Here is an 18,787-nt window from a genome sequence, read left to right as displayed (position 1 = left end):
ATCCCATTCAGGTTATTTTTTTTAAATCTCAGACATTGAAGTTTTCATCTCCCAAAGTTCAGTTTGAGTCTTTTAAAAAATATTTCCTGGCTCTAATCTTAACATGCTTAATCTTTCCTTTAGCTCTTTGAACATATAGAACACAGTAATCATAAGATTTAATGCCCTTGTCTGCTAATTCCAACATCTGTTTTAGTTCTGGGTCTGTTTTGGTTGGCTTATTTTTCTCCTAATTGTGGATCGTATCTTCCTGTTTCTTTGCATGCCTGGTCCATTTTTTTAATTAGAATTCTGACAATATCAATTTTATCTTGTTGGGTCCTGGATAGCTTTGAGTCTCTATAAATATTCCTAAACTCTGGGGTGCAGTTCCATCACTTGCACGCAGTTTCAGATTTTGCTTTTATGATTTGTTAGGTGGGGCCACAGTGATGCTTAGTGAAGGGCTAATTTTTTTCCCACTACTAAGGACAAGCATTTAGTACCTTCTGAGTACTCCAACCTATGCCTGCTGAGGTTTTCTAGTTTGACTGGTGAGAACAGGCACTGTAAGAGCTCAGAGTTCCATTCTCTCTAATCCTTTTGGGTGGTTCTTTCCCCAGCCTTGAGTAGTTTTCTTACATGCCTGTGTTGATCAGTCCTCCACTGAGTACACTCTGCAGTCCCCAGAGTTCTCTCTGTCTCCTCTCAGGTACTTTGCCCTGCAAACTCTTGCCACCTTTTCCCTCCCTGGACTCCCAGCATCTTCTCCTCAATTCAAGGTCTCTCCTGGCTGTTTGGGGTTTTCCTTCCCTGTACCATCATCTGGAATCTTTCTCAAGGCAGTTAGATAAAGGTAATCATAGGCTCACTCTATTTGCTTTCCATCTCTCAGGGACCACTGTCCTTCATTGCCTGGTGTCCACTGTCCTAAAAGCCATTGTTTCACATATTTTGTTTTTAATTGTTTCTGGTGGGAGGGTAAGTCTGCTTCTTATTACTCAATCTTGATTGGAAGTCTACCTGAATCATGTTACATCAGGGGAAAGGGAGAAGGTTGGAGGCATCACTTAACCAAACTTTTGATGCTGTCAAGATATATAATAATCATAAAACAGATAATTTTTCAAAAATATATAACAGATTGAGGAAAGAGGACAGGGGAGATGTCTCTTTTTTTCCTCTTGCGGCAACTTTGAAGCATTCTTTGCTTTTTTTCCCTAACAATGGGAAATAAAAGAATTTTTATATTGTTGCTAAATTGAATTCAACCCAAGCTAAATGTATTGTATAAGAGGATAACAAGCTGAATATTCCCCTCTGGCAGTTTGAAGGGATATCACATGTGCTCTGAACAACTGAAAGTACAATTTTACTGCATTGTGTGGTGTACTTTGAAAGTAAGATTCTCCCTCCTAGGTGAGCATCACTGCTAATATTACTGCAAATATCTGTTACTGTCGCCCTTTCTGCACTTAGCTGGTAAATAGTCAGCCTAATTAATAGTCAGCTGGGATTCACTCCGGAGGGGGAATAAGAATAAACTCAGCAGGAAAGTTGTAGGCTTGCCCACTACGGACAGTTCTTCAGTTCTTTTAATTCTTCAGATACTGCACTGAAAGAGATTGATGGATCCATTAGTGATAAATCCTGTCAGGAGAGAAGCATGTTCCCTGCTGCAGTGCTTCTGGAGCACATCACTGTCCGGGCATAATCTTGGGGTCCCCGTCAGAGTCCCCACTGCCTGTTTGTAAAGTAAAAATACATTTGGAAAAAAAAAGGAGGATTTTTGTCATGAAATACAGTATGAGCCTCTGCTGAGTGCTGGAGAAACTCTGCTAAGGGAAGAAGAAACAGTGGGATTCATGCAGGCGACGTGGACTTAGGATCACTGGGTGTAACCATATCGTGGGCCTATAGGTTGATAAATGAGCCCCTTTCTGACCCTCACACACCTGATACAATGAGTATAATAATACACAACCTCCCCAAGAACAAGAAGGAGATGGTACTACTTCTCTTGGGGTTCCACCCAGTCCTGTGAGCAATGATGCTGACATTAGTTGCCTCATTGACCTGGACCCTATATTCTCCTAACTCCCGGGCAGCCACACTGGCCTCCACCCTCTCCCTTGCACGGTCTAGGTCTAAGCATGCTCTGGCGCAGGGCATTCTTGCTTGATGTCCTCTCTGCTTAGAAAACGCCGTCTCCCTCCATCCACAAAGGTCATTTCCTCTCTACCTCTCCTGACCCCTCATCTAAAATTATAGCTCTCCCCCACCTCCCAGTTACTTTCTATCCTTTTCTGAGCTTTATTTTCCTGCACAGCACTTTTCACCACCTCCCAGGGTATCCGGCTACTCTTTTGTGTATTCCGTTGCCGCTGTAGACTCTAAGCTCTTTGAAGGCAGGGACTTTGTTTTGGCCTCTCCTGTACCTTCAGCACCTGGAACGGTGCCTGGTGCACAGTAGGAGCTCACTAAATATTTGTTGAGTGAATAAATAAGCAAACATGTAGAACAAATGGCAGGCTACAAAAGTATGTGTGGATGACAAGAAGATTGGCTTGGTTAGGTGGAAGCAACAAATGATGCTTGGCCATAAATTAAAATTCAATACATCAGACAACCAGAGATTTCATGGGAGCCTATAGGTATGGTGTCAGCTGGGGTGTCTGAGGGGCAATCTAGGAAGGTGATGAAGGATTCATGAGAAAAATGAGGCAGGTTGGGTCTGAAACACTTCCCCAAGAATTAGTAAGAAGAGCCTCTGGAAGGACAGGGGCGGCCGTCATCCCGTAGCTGGCTGATGTACACTCCATGGAGAGTGGAACAGCACAGGCTTTTTCTGACCCACACAGTTACTTTACTAGCACATGAAAGTGTGGTGGCAGGTACCTCACCACGTGCAAAAAGTGACCATCAGCTGCCACTCAAGAGCATTCACAAAACTGAGCTGGAGTTTAGCATTAGCCCTCGAGCTGGCATTCTGAACACGGACCTTTTTTTTTAAGAATGAATGACATTTTTTCATTCTAGGTCCATAGTCTCTGCATGACCCTTCTACTCTTAATGGTTGTCCCTACAAGAATTCCACCTGCCGACACCTGACTGAAAGGTAGGGCTAAAGCAGATGTTATCACACACCAACTCTGAGCTCAGCAGAGCACCTGACACTTAGTAGGTGCCCAATCCATGTTTGGGGAATTAAATGGAAGGGAGCTATTTCTGCAAACAATGACACTGGTGCCACCTGGTATGGGGATGAAGCCCATTCAGGCACAGAGAATTGAAGAACTGAGTTCCTCTTTCCCACCGGAGGCTGGTCCAGAGCATACTCTAGACTCACGCACACTTCTCTGTTTGGGAAAGTTGTCCTTACCTTTCCCCTTCATAAAAAATCTTTCTCTCTCTCTGTTTCCTTATTGTCTCTCTCTCTGTCTCCCTCCCCCATCCCTAACTCTCAAAAAGAGTACTTGTACCTGAATTTCAGTCTTCACAGAGAGAGAGAAATCAGTAACAGCCTCCCTGTGATGAATCTCCTGGAGAGACTCAACAGACTTTTGAGGGGAGAAGAGCTGTAATTTCCCTCCAAGTAATTCGGACTATCAGGCCCTCACCACAGCTTGTTCCGAAAGAGAGCACGGAGCAGGCAGCTCGCTGGGGCTGCTATAATTGTAGAGCCTGATCAAAGACAAGACAGAGGGAAGGAGAGCGAAGCAGGGAATCATGGGGCTTGTGTGAACCCCACCCGCTCAGAAGGGGGCTTCTCCAGAAGAAAGGAAATTGGCAGCATCCACTGTGGAAAGGGCAATGCTTGCTTTCGGTTGGTGGTAAATGACAAGTGATATTTGCACTCTTTTTTAAAAATTATTATTTTCCTAGAGCTTTGGGGCCTGATGCATGAGGGCTAGAAGGCAGATGACCTGTCCTTGTGGGTCTAAAAATGAGATGTAAGCAAGCTTGTGGTTAAAAAAAAAAAAACCTAAAAAACTAATCTTGTTCAAAAGCCGGATTATCCAACAAAACTTGTTTTCTTCACTTGCAGTGATGTTAGTTTGATAAAGCTGTGGACTTTCAGTCAGAGTTTAGAATTTTACAACTTTACAATAAAAAAAATAGGTCAACCCTAAATGTCAAAATATAGTCTAAATCGTCTTAGCTGCCCTGAATTTTGTAATTACTGTGGGTGAGTGAAGCATTTTCCATGCCTATATATATATTTAGTTAGTTATATATTAAATATATATATTAGGACGATTAAATATATAACCCAGTAACCCTAGGAGGTAGGTATTATTGCTATCTCCTATTTTAAATATGAGTACACTGAGATTTAGGAAGGTGAAATTATTTCCCAAGGTCAAAGGTTGATCTTCTCTGAAGCCCAGATTCTTCTCCCCTCTGCTCTTTGCAATGTGGCAAGCATGCCTATGCATATGAATAACTCCAAATGCTTCTTAAAAATGCAGATTCTGGGGCACCCATCTCAGAGATTCTGATCCAATGCGTTTGTTCGTATTGCTGGGAATCTGCATTTATGACAACATGCAGAGGTTATTCTGAAACAGATGCTACAGTACCTCACTTTGAGATTAGGTGCTCCAGGGGCTATTAAATATTCAGCATCCTCCTAGTCAAGTCCTTTTATTACAAGAGTGAGGCGCTGACCCCCAGAGGTTAAACAACTTCCTGGAGGCCAGTCACTACCGAGCCAGCTGGCCCAGCATTCTTTCCACCACATTCCAGTGGAGAAAAAATTCAAGTCTCTTAGAAAGCTTTGTTCTCCCCCTAGTCTTTCAGTTCTGCAAGCAGCCAAACTCCCCTAGAGTATCAAACAATATGTTCAAGGCCAGAGCGGAAAAATCACACCACTCATTCTAAAAGGCTCAGTGCTGCGTGCCCACGTACTGCCAAAATTAGAAGCGGTGAAAATCACTTAAATATTACTTTTCTTTAATTGTGAGAATATCAGTGTGTGAAAATTGCCATGTGTAAACTTAAGAGTTGTTACAGCTTTCTAAAAAGCAAGTTTGCCTTTCACTGCCATTCAGCGAGGACTGGTCCCCCTCTTACACACCCCCATTAAGCCCTCAGCACAGTCTTAGACCCACGTAAGACCTAAAGGTGGCTCAGAACTGGTTCTTAAGGGTAGATGTAAATGGGAGGCTTATATAATTCTATGAGATTATCATGGCTACACTTCCTGTGAAGCTGCCATTCACCGAGGTATTCCTCTGAGATTGGCATTTTCTCTCTGTATTTACCCAGTTTGTGTTGAATGAGCCAACATCCAGATTGGTGGCTTAATGCCAAGGTTTGGTAAACAATTGTTCCCCTGTTTGTGGGCTTATTCATTTATTTCTGGGTGTTCCCTGCCAGAATCTGTCCTATCAAGTCTCTTAGAGGGAGGCCTAAAATACGCTTGCACTCTGCATTTTAGGCAACTCCATTAATTCATCGCTGGTGTCACGGCAAGCTTTCGCACAGGGGTTGCAAAAATCTTGATTATGCAAATGTGTTGTTGTGTATTTCTTAACAATACGCTGGTACAACTTGCCTTGACTCATAGTAGTTTTATCACACAACCCCTCAGATCCGTGAGGTTTCTAAGTGTGCTTGGTTCTGTTACTGCGGCAACCTGCCCCAGTGGATTCTTCAGCTATAAACTTCACATCTGAGCGACACAATGTGTGCGTGAAGGGGAGGACTGTTTTCCAGAAATACAATGTTTGGGTTGAAGCGTCTGACAAAGGGACGTGAAGAACCAGAACAATATGGGGTTTTTAAATTAGGTCTTTAAATTCAAGATGACACTTGAAATACCACCCTCTTTCTTACAATCTGGTGCTCTTTTTTCTTTTTCCAGAAACGACAAGCGTCCCTGCGCTAAGTCTCAGGATGCAAAACAGCTGAGCGGCACAGGGAAGTTTTGTTCGCTACTCCATAGCCATCCTGTTGAACAGGGCACTCGATCGAAGCAGGGGAGGGTTTTAGCAGTTGAATGAAGCCACTTAACAAAATGTTTCATGGGCCTGGGAGTTGTTAGTTAATGAGATAAATTCCCCTCGTATGGCAGCTCTTTCCTGGGAGTTTTTGGCCCTTCTGGAAGCAGTACAAACTCTTTCAGGCCGTTGGGGTTCCGCAGAATTATTTCATGCCCTTGTGGGAATTACTTTATCATTTTAAATCAGAGATCAGCAAACATTTTCCATAAAAGGCCAGATAATAAATATCTTCAGCTACGTAAGCCATATGGTCTCTGTCACAACTATTCAACCCTGCCATTGTAGCAAAAATTAGAGATAATATGTAAACGAATGGGAGTGTCTCTGTTCCAATAAAACTTTATTTACAGACAATGGAACTAGGAAGCCATGTAATTTTCAGGAATTACTAATTAATGTTCTTTTTTCCCTATATTTTTTCAACCATTTAAAATCTATTCTTAGCTCATGTGTCAGATAAAGACAGGCAGTGGGCCATAGTTTTCCCATCCTTGCTTTAAGCCAATTGACTGATAAAATAGAAATACCAACATAGTCATCAGCTTCCCTCATTTACCTAATCCTTAGCAAGCCCTCAAAAATGTCAGCTATTACTGAAATAATTAGTCAGTTGGGACACGTTTGGGAATGAAGGTCAGCACGTAATTTTTCTATGCATAGGAAGAACGCTGGTAAACTCAGTGGATTTGGTGGTGGGATCAGAATTGATTTCTCTGACGTCCCACTTCCTAGAAAAGCTTAGGATCTGAACTAAAATTGTAGAGTTTTCAATGTGAACTCTGAAACCCCTTGGCTGCGTGGTACCAACCGCTGCCCCCGCCAACCCCCGCCGCCCTGATATACTAACCTTCCCAGTGCTGCGGGGAGACACGTCTGCTCTCTGGTTTGCCCGTCATCCCTGGAAGGGTAACTTTCAGAACAGACAGAAGAGGAAAAGCTACCTCCAGAGCTTGGGTGATGGCAAGTAAGGATTTTCTTTTCTTCTTCAGTCTGATCCACTAACTTGCAAAGATCCTTTCTCTACCAGGGAAGAGGATGAGAAGCTGGTGTGGCACTCAGGTTCTTAGTTGTAATTTTATGTGATAAAGGTGCTTCCTAGACAGAGGATACCTTGATAAAATGAGGCCAGGGTTTCTTTTCCTCTATGCTTGATTGTCTAATAAACTTCATTTTATTCTTCCCTGTCATTTTCCTCCTCTATTCTTTCTCCTTCCTCCCATTTTTCCTTTCTCCTTTCTGCCTTTTGAAGTCATGATTTGATATTCTGATGAGTTCTGCACCCTTCCCACTCCAAGTGTGACCCTGTGCAAAAAGCGACAGAAGCACTGGGAGCTTTTCAGAAATGTGGGATTTGGGGCCGCACCCTAAACCTACTGAATCATAATCTGCATTTTAACAAGATCTCCAGGGTGTGCACTGTAAAGTGTGAGAGGCCCAAGTCCTTACAATACCCTCATCGCTCCAGAGGGAAAAAAAGCTCAAGACAAAGCTCAGGCTTAAATAGATTCCGGAGGGAAGTAAAAACTTGACCTTCCAGAGGTTATTCATATCTGAGGAGAAAAATGGAGAGTAGTAGTCAAACTTTAAAGTGAGCAAGTGACAGCCCTGCTTGGGTGAGCCTCGAAGGATTTTTCCCTCTAGCCGTCATCCAGGTGGAAACAGGTTATCCAAGACCAGAATAGGATAGTTAAGGACACAGAGCCTGGAGCCTTAGAATAGCGCCCCAGCTCCAGTGAAGGGAGATGTGGAAATGATACCAGCACACATTCTGTGGCTTGGGCTGCGGGTAACAGAGGCCGCTTCACTGCAGAGAGAGGTCAGAGGACGGTGTAGAGGGCAGAGGCATTCCTTGGCATTCTGGAATAAACAGTCAGTGGTGTGCTCTCTGGGGGAGGGGGGAGGGGAGGGGGAGGGGGAGGAGGGCTGGGGAGAAAGCCTTTGATTTGGAGCATTTACCAGTTTTCATGGCGTACATAGTCCTACCTTGGCTGATTTTAAACTATCAACGTGATATCACTGAAGGTGGAGTTGGGAAGAGACACACAGTAGCACACCATACAGATACAAGAGACATCAATAAACTCAGAAACGTAGTAAGTTGTAATAATTAGAAACTGATTAAAATAATTTCCTCTTCTTCAATTAGAAACTGAGTTGTACTTATTACCTTTGTTTTTAATATAACTAATTTAACTGTGAGTTTATATAATTTAATTTTTAGTAATGGCTGTGTTGAACAACTAGGTCCAGATATTCCCGAGAATTGTCTCTCATGAGACAGTACAAGCAGGCTCCAGCACATACCTTTAAAAAGGGCATTTTTCTACCTAGAGGGGTGGGATAGGGAGGGTGGGAGGGAGACGCAAGAGGGAGGAGATATGGGGATCTATGTATATGTATAGCTGATTCACTTTTTTATAAAGCAGAAACTAACACACCATTGTAAAGCAATTACACTCCAATAAAGATGTTAAAAAAAACGGGCATTTTCCACAACTTTGGACTGTAAATGATAGGATGCCTCAAAAGATAGCTGCACAATACATTTGGGTATCATTCATTCACACTGATGTCCTAGCAAGCCTCTGTTCACAGATGGCCTTCAAAGGAAAAAAAAAAAAGATCTGTAGTATTTCACTCTTACAGTTCATCCTACAAACTTCCGTTAAACTTTCTCAAGAACGTTTTATAGGTGTCCTCTGTATTGAGTTCTAGTTGAGAATTTTTCAGTTTCCAATTGGAACATTTCATGTGACTTATTACACCCATGAGTTAACACAGAGAAGTTCCCAAAACACCATTTTAGCCTGGCTTCAACTCATCATTCACAAATTTTTAATGCCTGTCGCTCAACAATCATAATGCCTTGGCTTGAGTTTCATCTCATCTTTCCTCTTCTTCAATTTTAGCCAAAGGAAAATTGACAGGCAGCACCCTCACAGCAGTAAGGAGAGTGAAATGAGCTTAAATGGTATCAAGCAAATAATCAGCTTCCTATAACACAGCTGACCATTAATTTCCTTAGCAGGATCCAGAACTTGTACGACATTTCCAAGAATCCTTTCTCGTATTTGCCTGGTGTTACGGATACACGGGACAGAGTGAGGCCACCTGGTGCCTCATTCCAGCTCCCTCATTAACTGCCCCCCACCCCCCCCCACCTCCCGTTTATGTCACTCAACCTCACTGAGCCTAAGTTTGCAGCCTGTAAAATAAGGGGCTGGTAGATAACGTCTAGATCCCTTTCAACTCTTAAAAATAATTTATTCTGGAAAACAAAAATTAATTGGAAATAGGATAAAAAGAAAAATAATCCATTAAGGAACAACTTGTTGCTCATTTGGGCGGTCCGCCTGGTCTGCCTTTCTTTGATGGATGCCACCATTTTAATTCTCTGAGAGAAATATGCACACCCATCCACCCTCTTTCCTTACAAGGTAACAGCTCATAAAATGCACCTTCCATAAAAATGATTTGCATGACCCATTTCGCGGCTGCTGAGCTGTTTATGATCCTAAAAGTCTGGTTTTCTTCACTGAGTGGGCTTCTGTTTGCGTGCCCGTCCCCTCCAGGGTCTCCCTGCGCCACTGCAGTCTGCTGCCAGCCGGGCCGCCTCCACCGTCCACCTGTCCTCAAGCGCTGCTTCCGCCGGCGGGACTCCTACGGTCGCCTTCCTCGCAACCTCCTTCTACACAGTCCCCACGGGGTCTGTAGCCCCAAAGCCAACAGCTTGAGCGCCCGGCTGAGGCAGCAGGGGTGGGGACGTGCCCCACGATGCCTTGGAAAGGAAAAAAAAAGAGGTCCCCGCAGGATGCTGGCGCCTAGGGTACTTTTAAAACCAGCGTGGCCAGGCAGCAGTCTCCCCTCACTAGGCTCGGAAGAGGGCAACCCAGGTGTCCTTTAAACGCCTCCGATCTTGCAGGTCCCGGTTACAAAAGTCCCATTGCCGCCCAGGTCCTATCCGCGTGATGGGGTTTACGGTGGCGACGGTTCCGGGCCACGGCCCTGGTGTCGAGCGCCTCCTGCCGAGCCTTTAAGTGCGCGAGGCGGGAGAGGCTGGAGTCACTGAGGGCGGCGGGGGGAGGGGCAGCGCGCAGGGCCGAAACGCACGTGCGCAAAGGGCGCGGCGAGGAGCGCTCGAGGGCGCTCAGGGGGCGGCCTGGCCTGAGGAGCGGCGTGCGGCGCGCGCCGTGGGCTGCCGACCTTCCCAGGCCGCTGCAGAACAGAGACGTGTGCCCGCGCCTCAGAAGGGCTGGAAAGAGGGATTCAAGGTAAAAACAGACAAACGGGAACAAAGTCTTTTACCCGGCAGGCCTGGCGATTCCCACGCTTGGAGGCGGCTTGGACGACGGGCAGTGGGTGGGCGGGGAGGAAGCGGCTTTCTTCTGGGGCCGCTTAACTGCTGTCTTAACCAGGTCTCGTGCTGCTACAGGACTAGCTTTTGTGTTTCAAGAGACCGCGAAGGTGGTCGCACCCCAGGGCAGAGGTAGGAATAACGGGATGAGCGGGGCGTTCGGCACAGAGCTGGTTTGGTGGTGATTCGCAGGGGAAACTGAGAGTTCCTGGGAGCCGCCATATAGGCTTCCGGAAAGTGGGCCCCTTGGGAGTTCCTTAGCGCTGGAAGAGATCTTAGCAGCCGTCTGGCTGAGCCCTCGTGCTGCTCACAAGAGGATCTAGAAGCCCAGAGAGGTGGACAACTTGCCCGAGGCTCCACAGCTCGTTTGGGGGCAGAGCTGGAGATAGAACCAGTTGTCGAGAGTCTCGTCCTAGGACTCTGCCCACTCTCCCTCAAGGTTGCATCTCCCGTAATTCTTCTGGAGAAAACAGTAGGCGCTTTTTTCTAGGGTAGTGTATGGAGGGATGGGCTGGGGGAGGCGGAAATGCGGTCCATGATTCTTTACATCCTCACCACCAGAGCGAGATTCCACAAACAGAACTAGGAACCCACAAAGGTTCCTTCCGGAGCGGTTACCCAAAGACAGTGTTACCATATAATTTATCATTAAAAGCAGAATACTCTTAAGAATGGAAGGGAACCCTATTAATAACTTTGCCCAGACAGTCTGATATAAGCCCATACTGCCTGCCGCAAACCAAGACTTAAGGTCACCCCTCCTGAAGCGCATTTTTGGAACTACAGTTTAAAGAGCACACACTGTCTCTCAGCAGGTGATGGGCAAGACATTCTTCAGTATCAGTTACAGCCCCTACTGTGTGTGCGTCCATCAAAAACAAACCAGAGGCAGCTAAAGGCTGGGACTCAGGCTTAGTCCCTGGTGCCCTGGGGGATGCCTGTCCCCAGATGCCCACCCATCTCAACATTGTTTTCTGCTTTCCATCCCAACCGCCACTGTCTGCCTTTAGGGCCCCATTACCTATTATTGGGTCTTTCTGCCTCTCCCATCACCACCCTAACCAGGCTATCTTGCTAAGAAAAAAATTCCCTGCAGTGTGCAAAAGTTTACATTTGGTCCTACTGGTTTCTCTAATGCCATCCTCTGCTCCCCAGACGCTCTCATTCATGGACCCTCAGGTCTGCCAAGCCAAGAACCTGCAGTGCTCAGTTCCTCCAGGCTTCCTCACCCTCCGTGCCTTTCCCCATGCCATTCCCTCTTCCTGGAATGCCTCCCTGGGCCCCATTTCCCGTCTGCCTCGTGAAATCCTACTTCTCCTGTCAGCGCTGAGCCCGAGCACCACTGCCCAAATACTCTGGTGCTCCCTTATCACGTGGTAAATGTTTGTTTAAAGCTGCTTCTCCCTAATAGATTTATGGGCTTCTTGGGAGCAATTTGGTCATCTTTGTTATTATTCATCACTGCTGTGGAGTAACATTAAGAATGCTGTTTTTCCCTCTCCTTTTCCAGAAAATAATGTGATTTTAAAGTACTAATCCATTTTGCTTTTCCTTGTTTGTGCAAAAATCTTTTAAAATTTATTTTACTGGCATGATTATGTATAAGACTTCAGTAGAAGAAAATTTTCACTATTTGAGTTTGTTTTCTGGCCATTTATCATTTGTCCCATTTCATGGTTATTACTGAAAATAATATTGTTGTATAGAGAAGGAGTGCTGAAAAGCAATCCTCTCCAAGTGTCAAATGCACTAGGTCCCTTTGGGCCAAGCATCTCAAGGCCTGGGAGGGGTTTGGGTTTCTTCCTGAATTTCCTTGCTTGGATTTTGGTACAAGACTCCTCATTAGTCTAAAATAAAATCTGATTATGTCAGTTCTCTGCTGAAAAAAAGTCAGTGACCCACTAGGTAGACACACCAACCAATGGTCAAGAATGTGACTACCTAGGTTTGATTTCTGGATTCACCACTTGTTAGTTGTGTGACTTTGGTTAAGTCATTTGACCTCTCTGTGCCCTGGCTTCCTTATCTGTAAAATGAGGGTAATAATAGTTATTTTATAGAGTTGTGAGGATGAAATGAATTGAGTTCACATTAAGTGCTCATACCAAAGCTTGGCACAGAATAAGCACTTGATATTAATTATTACAATCACTATTATTACCATTATTTATGTGAGATAAAATCCTAAGTTCTTAGTGTGCCTTACTAGCGACTCTCGAGCTGACGCCTGTCAGATTCTCCAGTTTCATCTCTCCTTTCCCTCCGATTCTGGTCAGACCTCACCACGTGTTCCGCAACCCCATTCTGTTCCTACCTCTGTGCCTTTGCACCTGTTCTCTTTCCTTCAGACCTTTCCTTCTTTGTCTTCCTGGACCACAGGCAAATATGCCCCCAGGTTTCAATATGACTCAAGACTACTCTTTGCAGTCCCCCTGCCCCTGCCTCCGTGCTGGTGGAGTGGACCTTACACCTTCTCCTATCATATTTCAGAATTTTTCATTGTACTTATTTGTTTCCATGCTTGCCTCCCATCCTAAGCTATTACTGAGGAAAAGAACTGCTTTTTTTTTTTTTTTGCGGTACGCGGGCCTCTCACTGTTACGGCCTCTCCCGTTGCGGAGCACAGGCTCCAGACGCGCAGGCTCAGCGGCCATGGCTCACGGGCCCAGCCGCTCCGCGGCATGTGGGATCTTCCGGGACCGGGGCACGAACTTGTGTCCCCTGCATTGGCAGGCGGACTCTCAACCACTGCGCCACCAGGGAAGCCCAAGAACTGCTTTTTGTCTTTGTGTCTCCAGTGCTCGCTACAGTGCTTGGTGCAGAGCAGCCATTAACGAATGTTTCTTGGGTGACTGCATGTCCCTCCCAGCTCCTGCAATTCCTTAGCATCTTCCTGTTTCCTAGTGGCATAACTAGACTAATGACACTCAGCAAGGAGGAAATTTAATATTAAAATAACCTGAAAATAGACTCAGAGTTGACTCACGTCTGTACCTCTCTTTCCCTACCCCAAGCATTTGACTTTGGAAATCTGATCTGGGAAAAGTATGATTATTAATTAAACACTCTCAGGCTGTCAGAACAGTACTTTTTGCTACCTTCATAAATGCGTAAGGCTGAGAGTTTACTAGTTCGGCAGTGTCTTTTAAATGAGATGAACATGTTTGCTTGCATGAAATATTTATGTTTCTTAGCGGCACGACTTCAAAATATTCTGAATCAAACTTCTTGAGATCTGGCTGCAGAGTTTCTGTTCACTCTCCCTTAAAGTGGAAAGAGGACATGGTAATAAAATAATGCATAAGAAGGAAAGCATGGGAAACTTTTTTATTTAGAGAAATGCCCTTCTTCTATGTGATTAACTCAAAGTTTCTTGCGTAATATAAAAGGGGAGAGACTAGATTGGAATAGATGATCTCTAAGTATCCTTCACAGTTTTCCTCTAAACTTTGACAAGAAAATTCTTGTTTGTCGTCAGTAAAAGGAGCTAACTTTTAAAGTGCAATTAAAAATATATATTTATATATACATTGTAAAGCAATTATACTCCAATGAAGATGTTAAAATATGAATATATATATATTTCTGTTTGGTTTTTGGAGGGTTGCTATTTATTATTGCATTTATTTGAAGTACACTAGAAAAAAATCAAAATTTGATGAGAAAATTCTTCCTGTATGTCTACAAATATATTTATAAAATGCATCTGCCAATAATTTGATTTAAGAAGGATTCAGCTCCAGGGAACCTTGACAAATGACTCCCTCCCTCCAAGCTGTTTGGCAAATTTGTTTCCCCAAAGCTTTAGAACACAACATATAATACTGCCAGACCAACCAACCAACAAACAAACAAAACACCTTTCTGTAGTTAAAAGTAATACCTTTTTTGGAATGGTGTTAATTCTCATGCATAGCTGTTACCTTGGAATTCACAGTTTTTCAATTCTGTCTAAAATTTATCAATTTTTATTAAGACGAGGAAGCATAAAATGAAATTGATACAAAATGTGGAAACATTGAATCTGTACTTCTGCTACAACTTCATCTCAAGGAAAAAATAAAACCTTCGACCCACCTCCCCACCCCCTTCCCCCAGTACCATTGCAGACAGACTTCTTATTGGTGTGAAAATATAAATGCACGCATAGGTAGACCAGGAAAAGTGTCTATGCCCTATCCCTGTGAGGCATAGATCTAATTAGTTTATAAATATCTCTCATTTTTGGACTATGTCTATTCTCAAGTCTAGATTATGAAATTGGGTGTTAAAATTTCCAGAATGTGTTGCACATAGATAAGATGTTTGAAAGACTTCTTAGTTTGCAAAAGAGAAAAACCTTAAATTTCTGCTCTGGAAACTGAAGGCTGGTGCATGTTCTTTTATGCTGGAAGCTTGTGTTTCATTGGCTACAATTTAAGTTTTGGTCACTGACAGAGCTTGAAGGCAGACCATACCTAAATAAGCATAAATGGAAAAGTTCCTTGCTCAGGCCTGGATGAATTGCTTTGTGGGAACAATTGGGAGGTTGTTCAGGGTTGTGGCCTTTAAATCTATTCTGACTTGTATTTGACAGATGATCTTTGTGAAAAGCCACGTGTTAGACTGAAAACATTCAAGTTTGCTCTCAGTTCCAATATGGGCATTTTGTTTATTGTTGTTGTTAAATCAGTTCCCTGTTTCAGGATCTCCACTGGGAAATCTTAAATGGCAAAATTAGTCCCTGTGTGTAACTCAGTGCTGTTCTAGGTTCGAAAAACGATGGATCTGTGAAACGAAGTGAACTCGTCAAAGTAATTGTCTTACTATCACTGTAGATATTGGTTTTTAATAGTTCATTTGGAAAGAGGGACAGTATAATCTTTACCTTCAGTGTGAACTGTGAGCCCCGAAAAGGTAAATATCAGACATGGCCTCCTTTTCCTTTGTTATATAAAATGTGTGTGTGTGTGTGTGTATTTCATATTATATATATTTCGTATAACAAAGGAGAAGGAGGCCCTGTCTGATATGATTGTTATTATATAATAACATAGCATGTAATATGTAAAGACTCTTTTCCTGGGTCAGCTTACCATGCAGGGGCTACATGGGCAGTAACTGAGTCTGTGAAGAAAGAGATGGAGAGAGAAAGAGAAAAGCATGTAGATTCTCTCCCACTGTCTCCTTGCGCTGAGTCATAGTACAGATCTGTTGAGTTTTTATTTGCTTACTTGTTTGTTCAGTTGGTTGGTTTTTCATACTTTCCCGTGTAGTTCTGAGCCACAGAACTAATTAACCATCAACACAATGAACTGATGTTGGTTTAGCTGGAGTGATCACGTTCTGTAAACAGGGTGATAAGCAATGCGAGTCTCCCTAGGAACATGTGAGAATCGCTAATTGAATTCTGAGAACCCGAGGGTGACAGGGACCCACCACCTAGCTATGGTGATTTCTCCTTAGCCTCTGAGGGAGCTTTGGAATGCTTTCAGAAGGTGGTCACATGTGCTTAGATTTTTAAATTGGTATGATTTTTATTGTGAAAGTCCCAAGGGTTTCATGCCAGTGTCCTGGCCTTTTATTGTTTTCCTAAAGGGAATGTTTTCTGTTTAGTTCCTAGAGTCATAATTTAGAGCCAGAAGGGACCTCTCTCCTTTAAACTGAAGCTCTGAGAGGTCCGTTATCCACTTTTCTGATATTTCGGGGCCCACCTCTTTCCCCCATTTTCACTACCACGGTCCTAGTTCATGCGTAATCCAATCTCACCTGAACAACTGTAGGCATCGTAACTGGTCGCTCTGTGCTGTCCCATCCTTCCTTCTACTCCTGCCATTTGCACTAACCCCAAAGTGATTTTTCTAAAAATCATACCTGATGCTTTTACACATCCATGTGTAAAAATCCTACAAAAGATTCCTGTTGCCTTCAAAATAAAATGACACGTCTTTACCTGTCGCAAAAGACTTTCCCACCTCAGCACCTACCACTTTCTACCTCAGTCTATTTCTGCTAAACTGGAGTAATTCAAGTTCCTCGGCACACCATGTTGTTTCACACCCTATCTTTGTGTGTACTTTTTCCTGTGTCTAGAATGACCTTTTCCTCTTCCCCACTGGAAGCTCATTCATCAAGACCCGATCCAGGCATTTTCTCGTTGGTACCATTCGTGACCCCCAACAAGACACACACGTGTATCCGTGTGACAGGGCTGTGCTGAAAAGAGTGGGAGTTGGAGGGTGGAGTCTTGAGGCCCTTTGAAGTTTCAGAGGAGAAGAAGATCACCCCTTGGGCCAAAATAGTAAAATCAGTAGACATTTTAAAAATGGCTAGAAGGGTGTGGACGCAGCTTTGTTGCCTGAGGGGGGTGGCGGTGGAAGTTAAGGGAGTCGGGGGCCAGCGCTTTTCGGGACCCGCAGTCGTGGCCGTTGCAGTCACTTCGCCTTGTGGCCTTTAGCGTAGGAGTCGCATCGATAGCAGCCATGAGCAGCGGGGTGTACGGCGGAGATGAGGTTGGAGCCCTTGTTTGGTTTTTTTTTTGCGGTACGCGGGCCTCTCACTGTTGTGGCCTCTCCCATTGCGGAGCACAGGCTCCGGACGCACAGGCTCAGCGGCCATGGCTCACGGGCCCAGCTGCTCCGCGGCACGTGGGATCTTCCCGGACCGGGGCACGAACCCGCGTCCCCTGCATCGGCAGGCGGACTCTCAACCACTGCGCCATCAGGGAAGCCCGGAACCCTTGTGTTTGACATTGGATCCTATACTGTGAAAGCTGGTTATGCTGGTGAGGACTCTCCCAAGATGGATTTCCCTATGGCTCTTGGTATGGTGTCGAAAGAGGTGATGGAAGTACATTGATGGAAATAGATGGTGAGAAAGGCAAACAAGGCGGTCCCATCTATGTAATCTATCTATTACATAGATGCAAATGCCCTGGTGTTCCGAGGGAGAATACAGAGGCCATATTCCACCACTGAAAACTGGGATGGTTGAAGATTGGGGTAGTTTCCAGGCTATTTTGGCTCATACCTCCAAAATGAGTCAAATCAGAAGCCAGCCTGCATCCTGTTCTCATGTCAGAAGCACTGTGGAATACCAGAGCAAAGAGAGAGAAACTGACAGAGTTAATGTTTGAGCACCACAACATCCCTGCGTTCTTCCTTTGCAAAACCGCTGTTTTGACAGCATTTGCTAATGGTCATTCTACTGGGCTTATCTTAGACAGTGGAGCCACTCATACCACTGCAGTTCCAGTTCACGATGGTCATGTCCTTCAGCAAAGCATTGTAAAATCCCCTGTTGCTGGAGACTGTATTACTATGCAGTGCAGAGAACTCTTCCAAGAAATGAATATAGAACTGATTGCTCCATATATGATTGCATCAAAAGAAGCTGTTTGTGAAGGATCGCCAGCAAACTGGAACAGAAGAGAGAAATGGCCACAGGTTACAAGGTCTTGGCACAATTACATGTGTAACTGTGTTATCCAGGATTTTCAAGGCTCAGTACTTCAAGTATCAGATTCAACTTACGATGAAAAAGTAGCCGCACAGATGCCAACTGTTCATTATGAATTCCCCAATGACTACACTGTGATTTTGGAGCAGAACGGTTAAAGATTCCTGAAGGATTATTTGACTCTTCCAGTGTAAAGGGGTTATCAGGAAATACAATGCTGGGCGTCAGTCATGTTGTCGCTGCAAGTGTTGGAATGTGCGATATTGATATCAGACCAGGTCTCTGTTCCAGCGTTATAGTGGCAGGAGGAAACACGCTAATACAGAGCTTTACTGACAGGTTGAATAGAGAACGCTCTCAGAAAACACCCCCAAGTATGCGGTTGAAACTGATTGCAAATAACACAACAGTGGAACAGAGGTTTAGTTCATGGATCGGTGGCTCCATTCTAGCTTCTTTGGGCACATTTCAGCAGATGTGGATTTCCAAACAAGAATATGAAGAAGGAGGGAAGCAGCGTGTAGACAGGAAATGCCCTTGAGAAGAGTTCCCAAACCTCTACCTTCTATGTCACCTTATGTTTCATAGCTTTAGTATACTCAGGAAAAGAACAACCATCTTTTGTAGAATGTTTATACATTTTTGCATATGTCAGTTTCCACTTAAATTTTTTTTTTTTTTTTTTCTGTACGTGGGCCTCTTACTGTTGTGGCCTCTCCCATTGCGGAGCACAGGCTCCGGATGCGCAGGCTTAGCGGCCATGGCTCATGGGCCCAGCCTCTCCGAGGCATGTGGGATCTTCCCAGACCAGGGCACGAACCCATGTCCCCTGCATCGGCAGGCGGACTCTCAACCACTGCACCACCAGGGAAGCCCTCCACTTAAATTTTTTAAGGCTTTAACTGGCTCTATAGATTAAAATAAGTTTGTGCTTTCCTTGAAATGCACTTATTCTTATTACAAGCATTTTATAATTTTGTATAAATGTCTATTTTCTCTAAATATTTTG

The 18,787-nt window shown here is 44.3% G+C and overlaps 1 protein-coding gene and 1 pseudogene across 1 annotated transcript in view; both read left to right on the top strand.

The window, feature by feature from the left end:
- Positions 1 to 6,944: 6,944 nt before the first annotated feature.
- STMND1 (stathmin domain containing 1) overlaps positions 6,945 to 18,787 on the top strand; it is a 35,361-nt gene continuing 23,518 nt past the window's right edge. Inside the window, 3 exon segments of the mRNA XM_060163949.1 lie at positions 6,945 to 6,951; positions 9,560 to 9,751; positions 10,026 to 10,258. Of these exon segments, the coding sequence (XP_060019932.1) occupies positions 6,945 to 6,951; positions 9,560 to 9,751; positions 10,026 to 10,258 (432 nt within the window).
- LOC132528233 (actin-like protein 6A) lies at positions 16,700 to 18,408 on the top strand (annotated as a pseudogene).

The sequence above is a fragment of the Lagenorhynchus albirostris genome, chromosome 10, assembly GCF_949774975.1.
Source record: "Lagenorhynchus albirostris chromosome 10, mLagAlb1.1, whole genome shotgun sequence".
Lineage (NCBI taxonomy): Eukaryota > Metazoa > Chordata > Mammalia > Artiodactyla > Delphinidae > Lagenorhynchus > Lagenorhynchus albirostris.
Note: the sequence above shows the minus strand (reverse complement) of the source record. Positions and strands in the feature narration are given on the sequence as shown.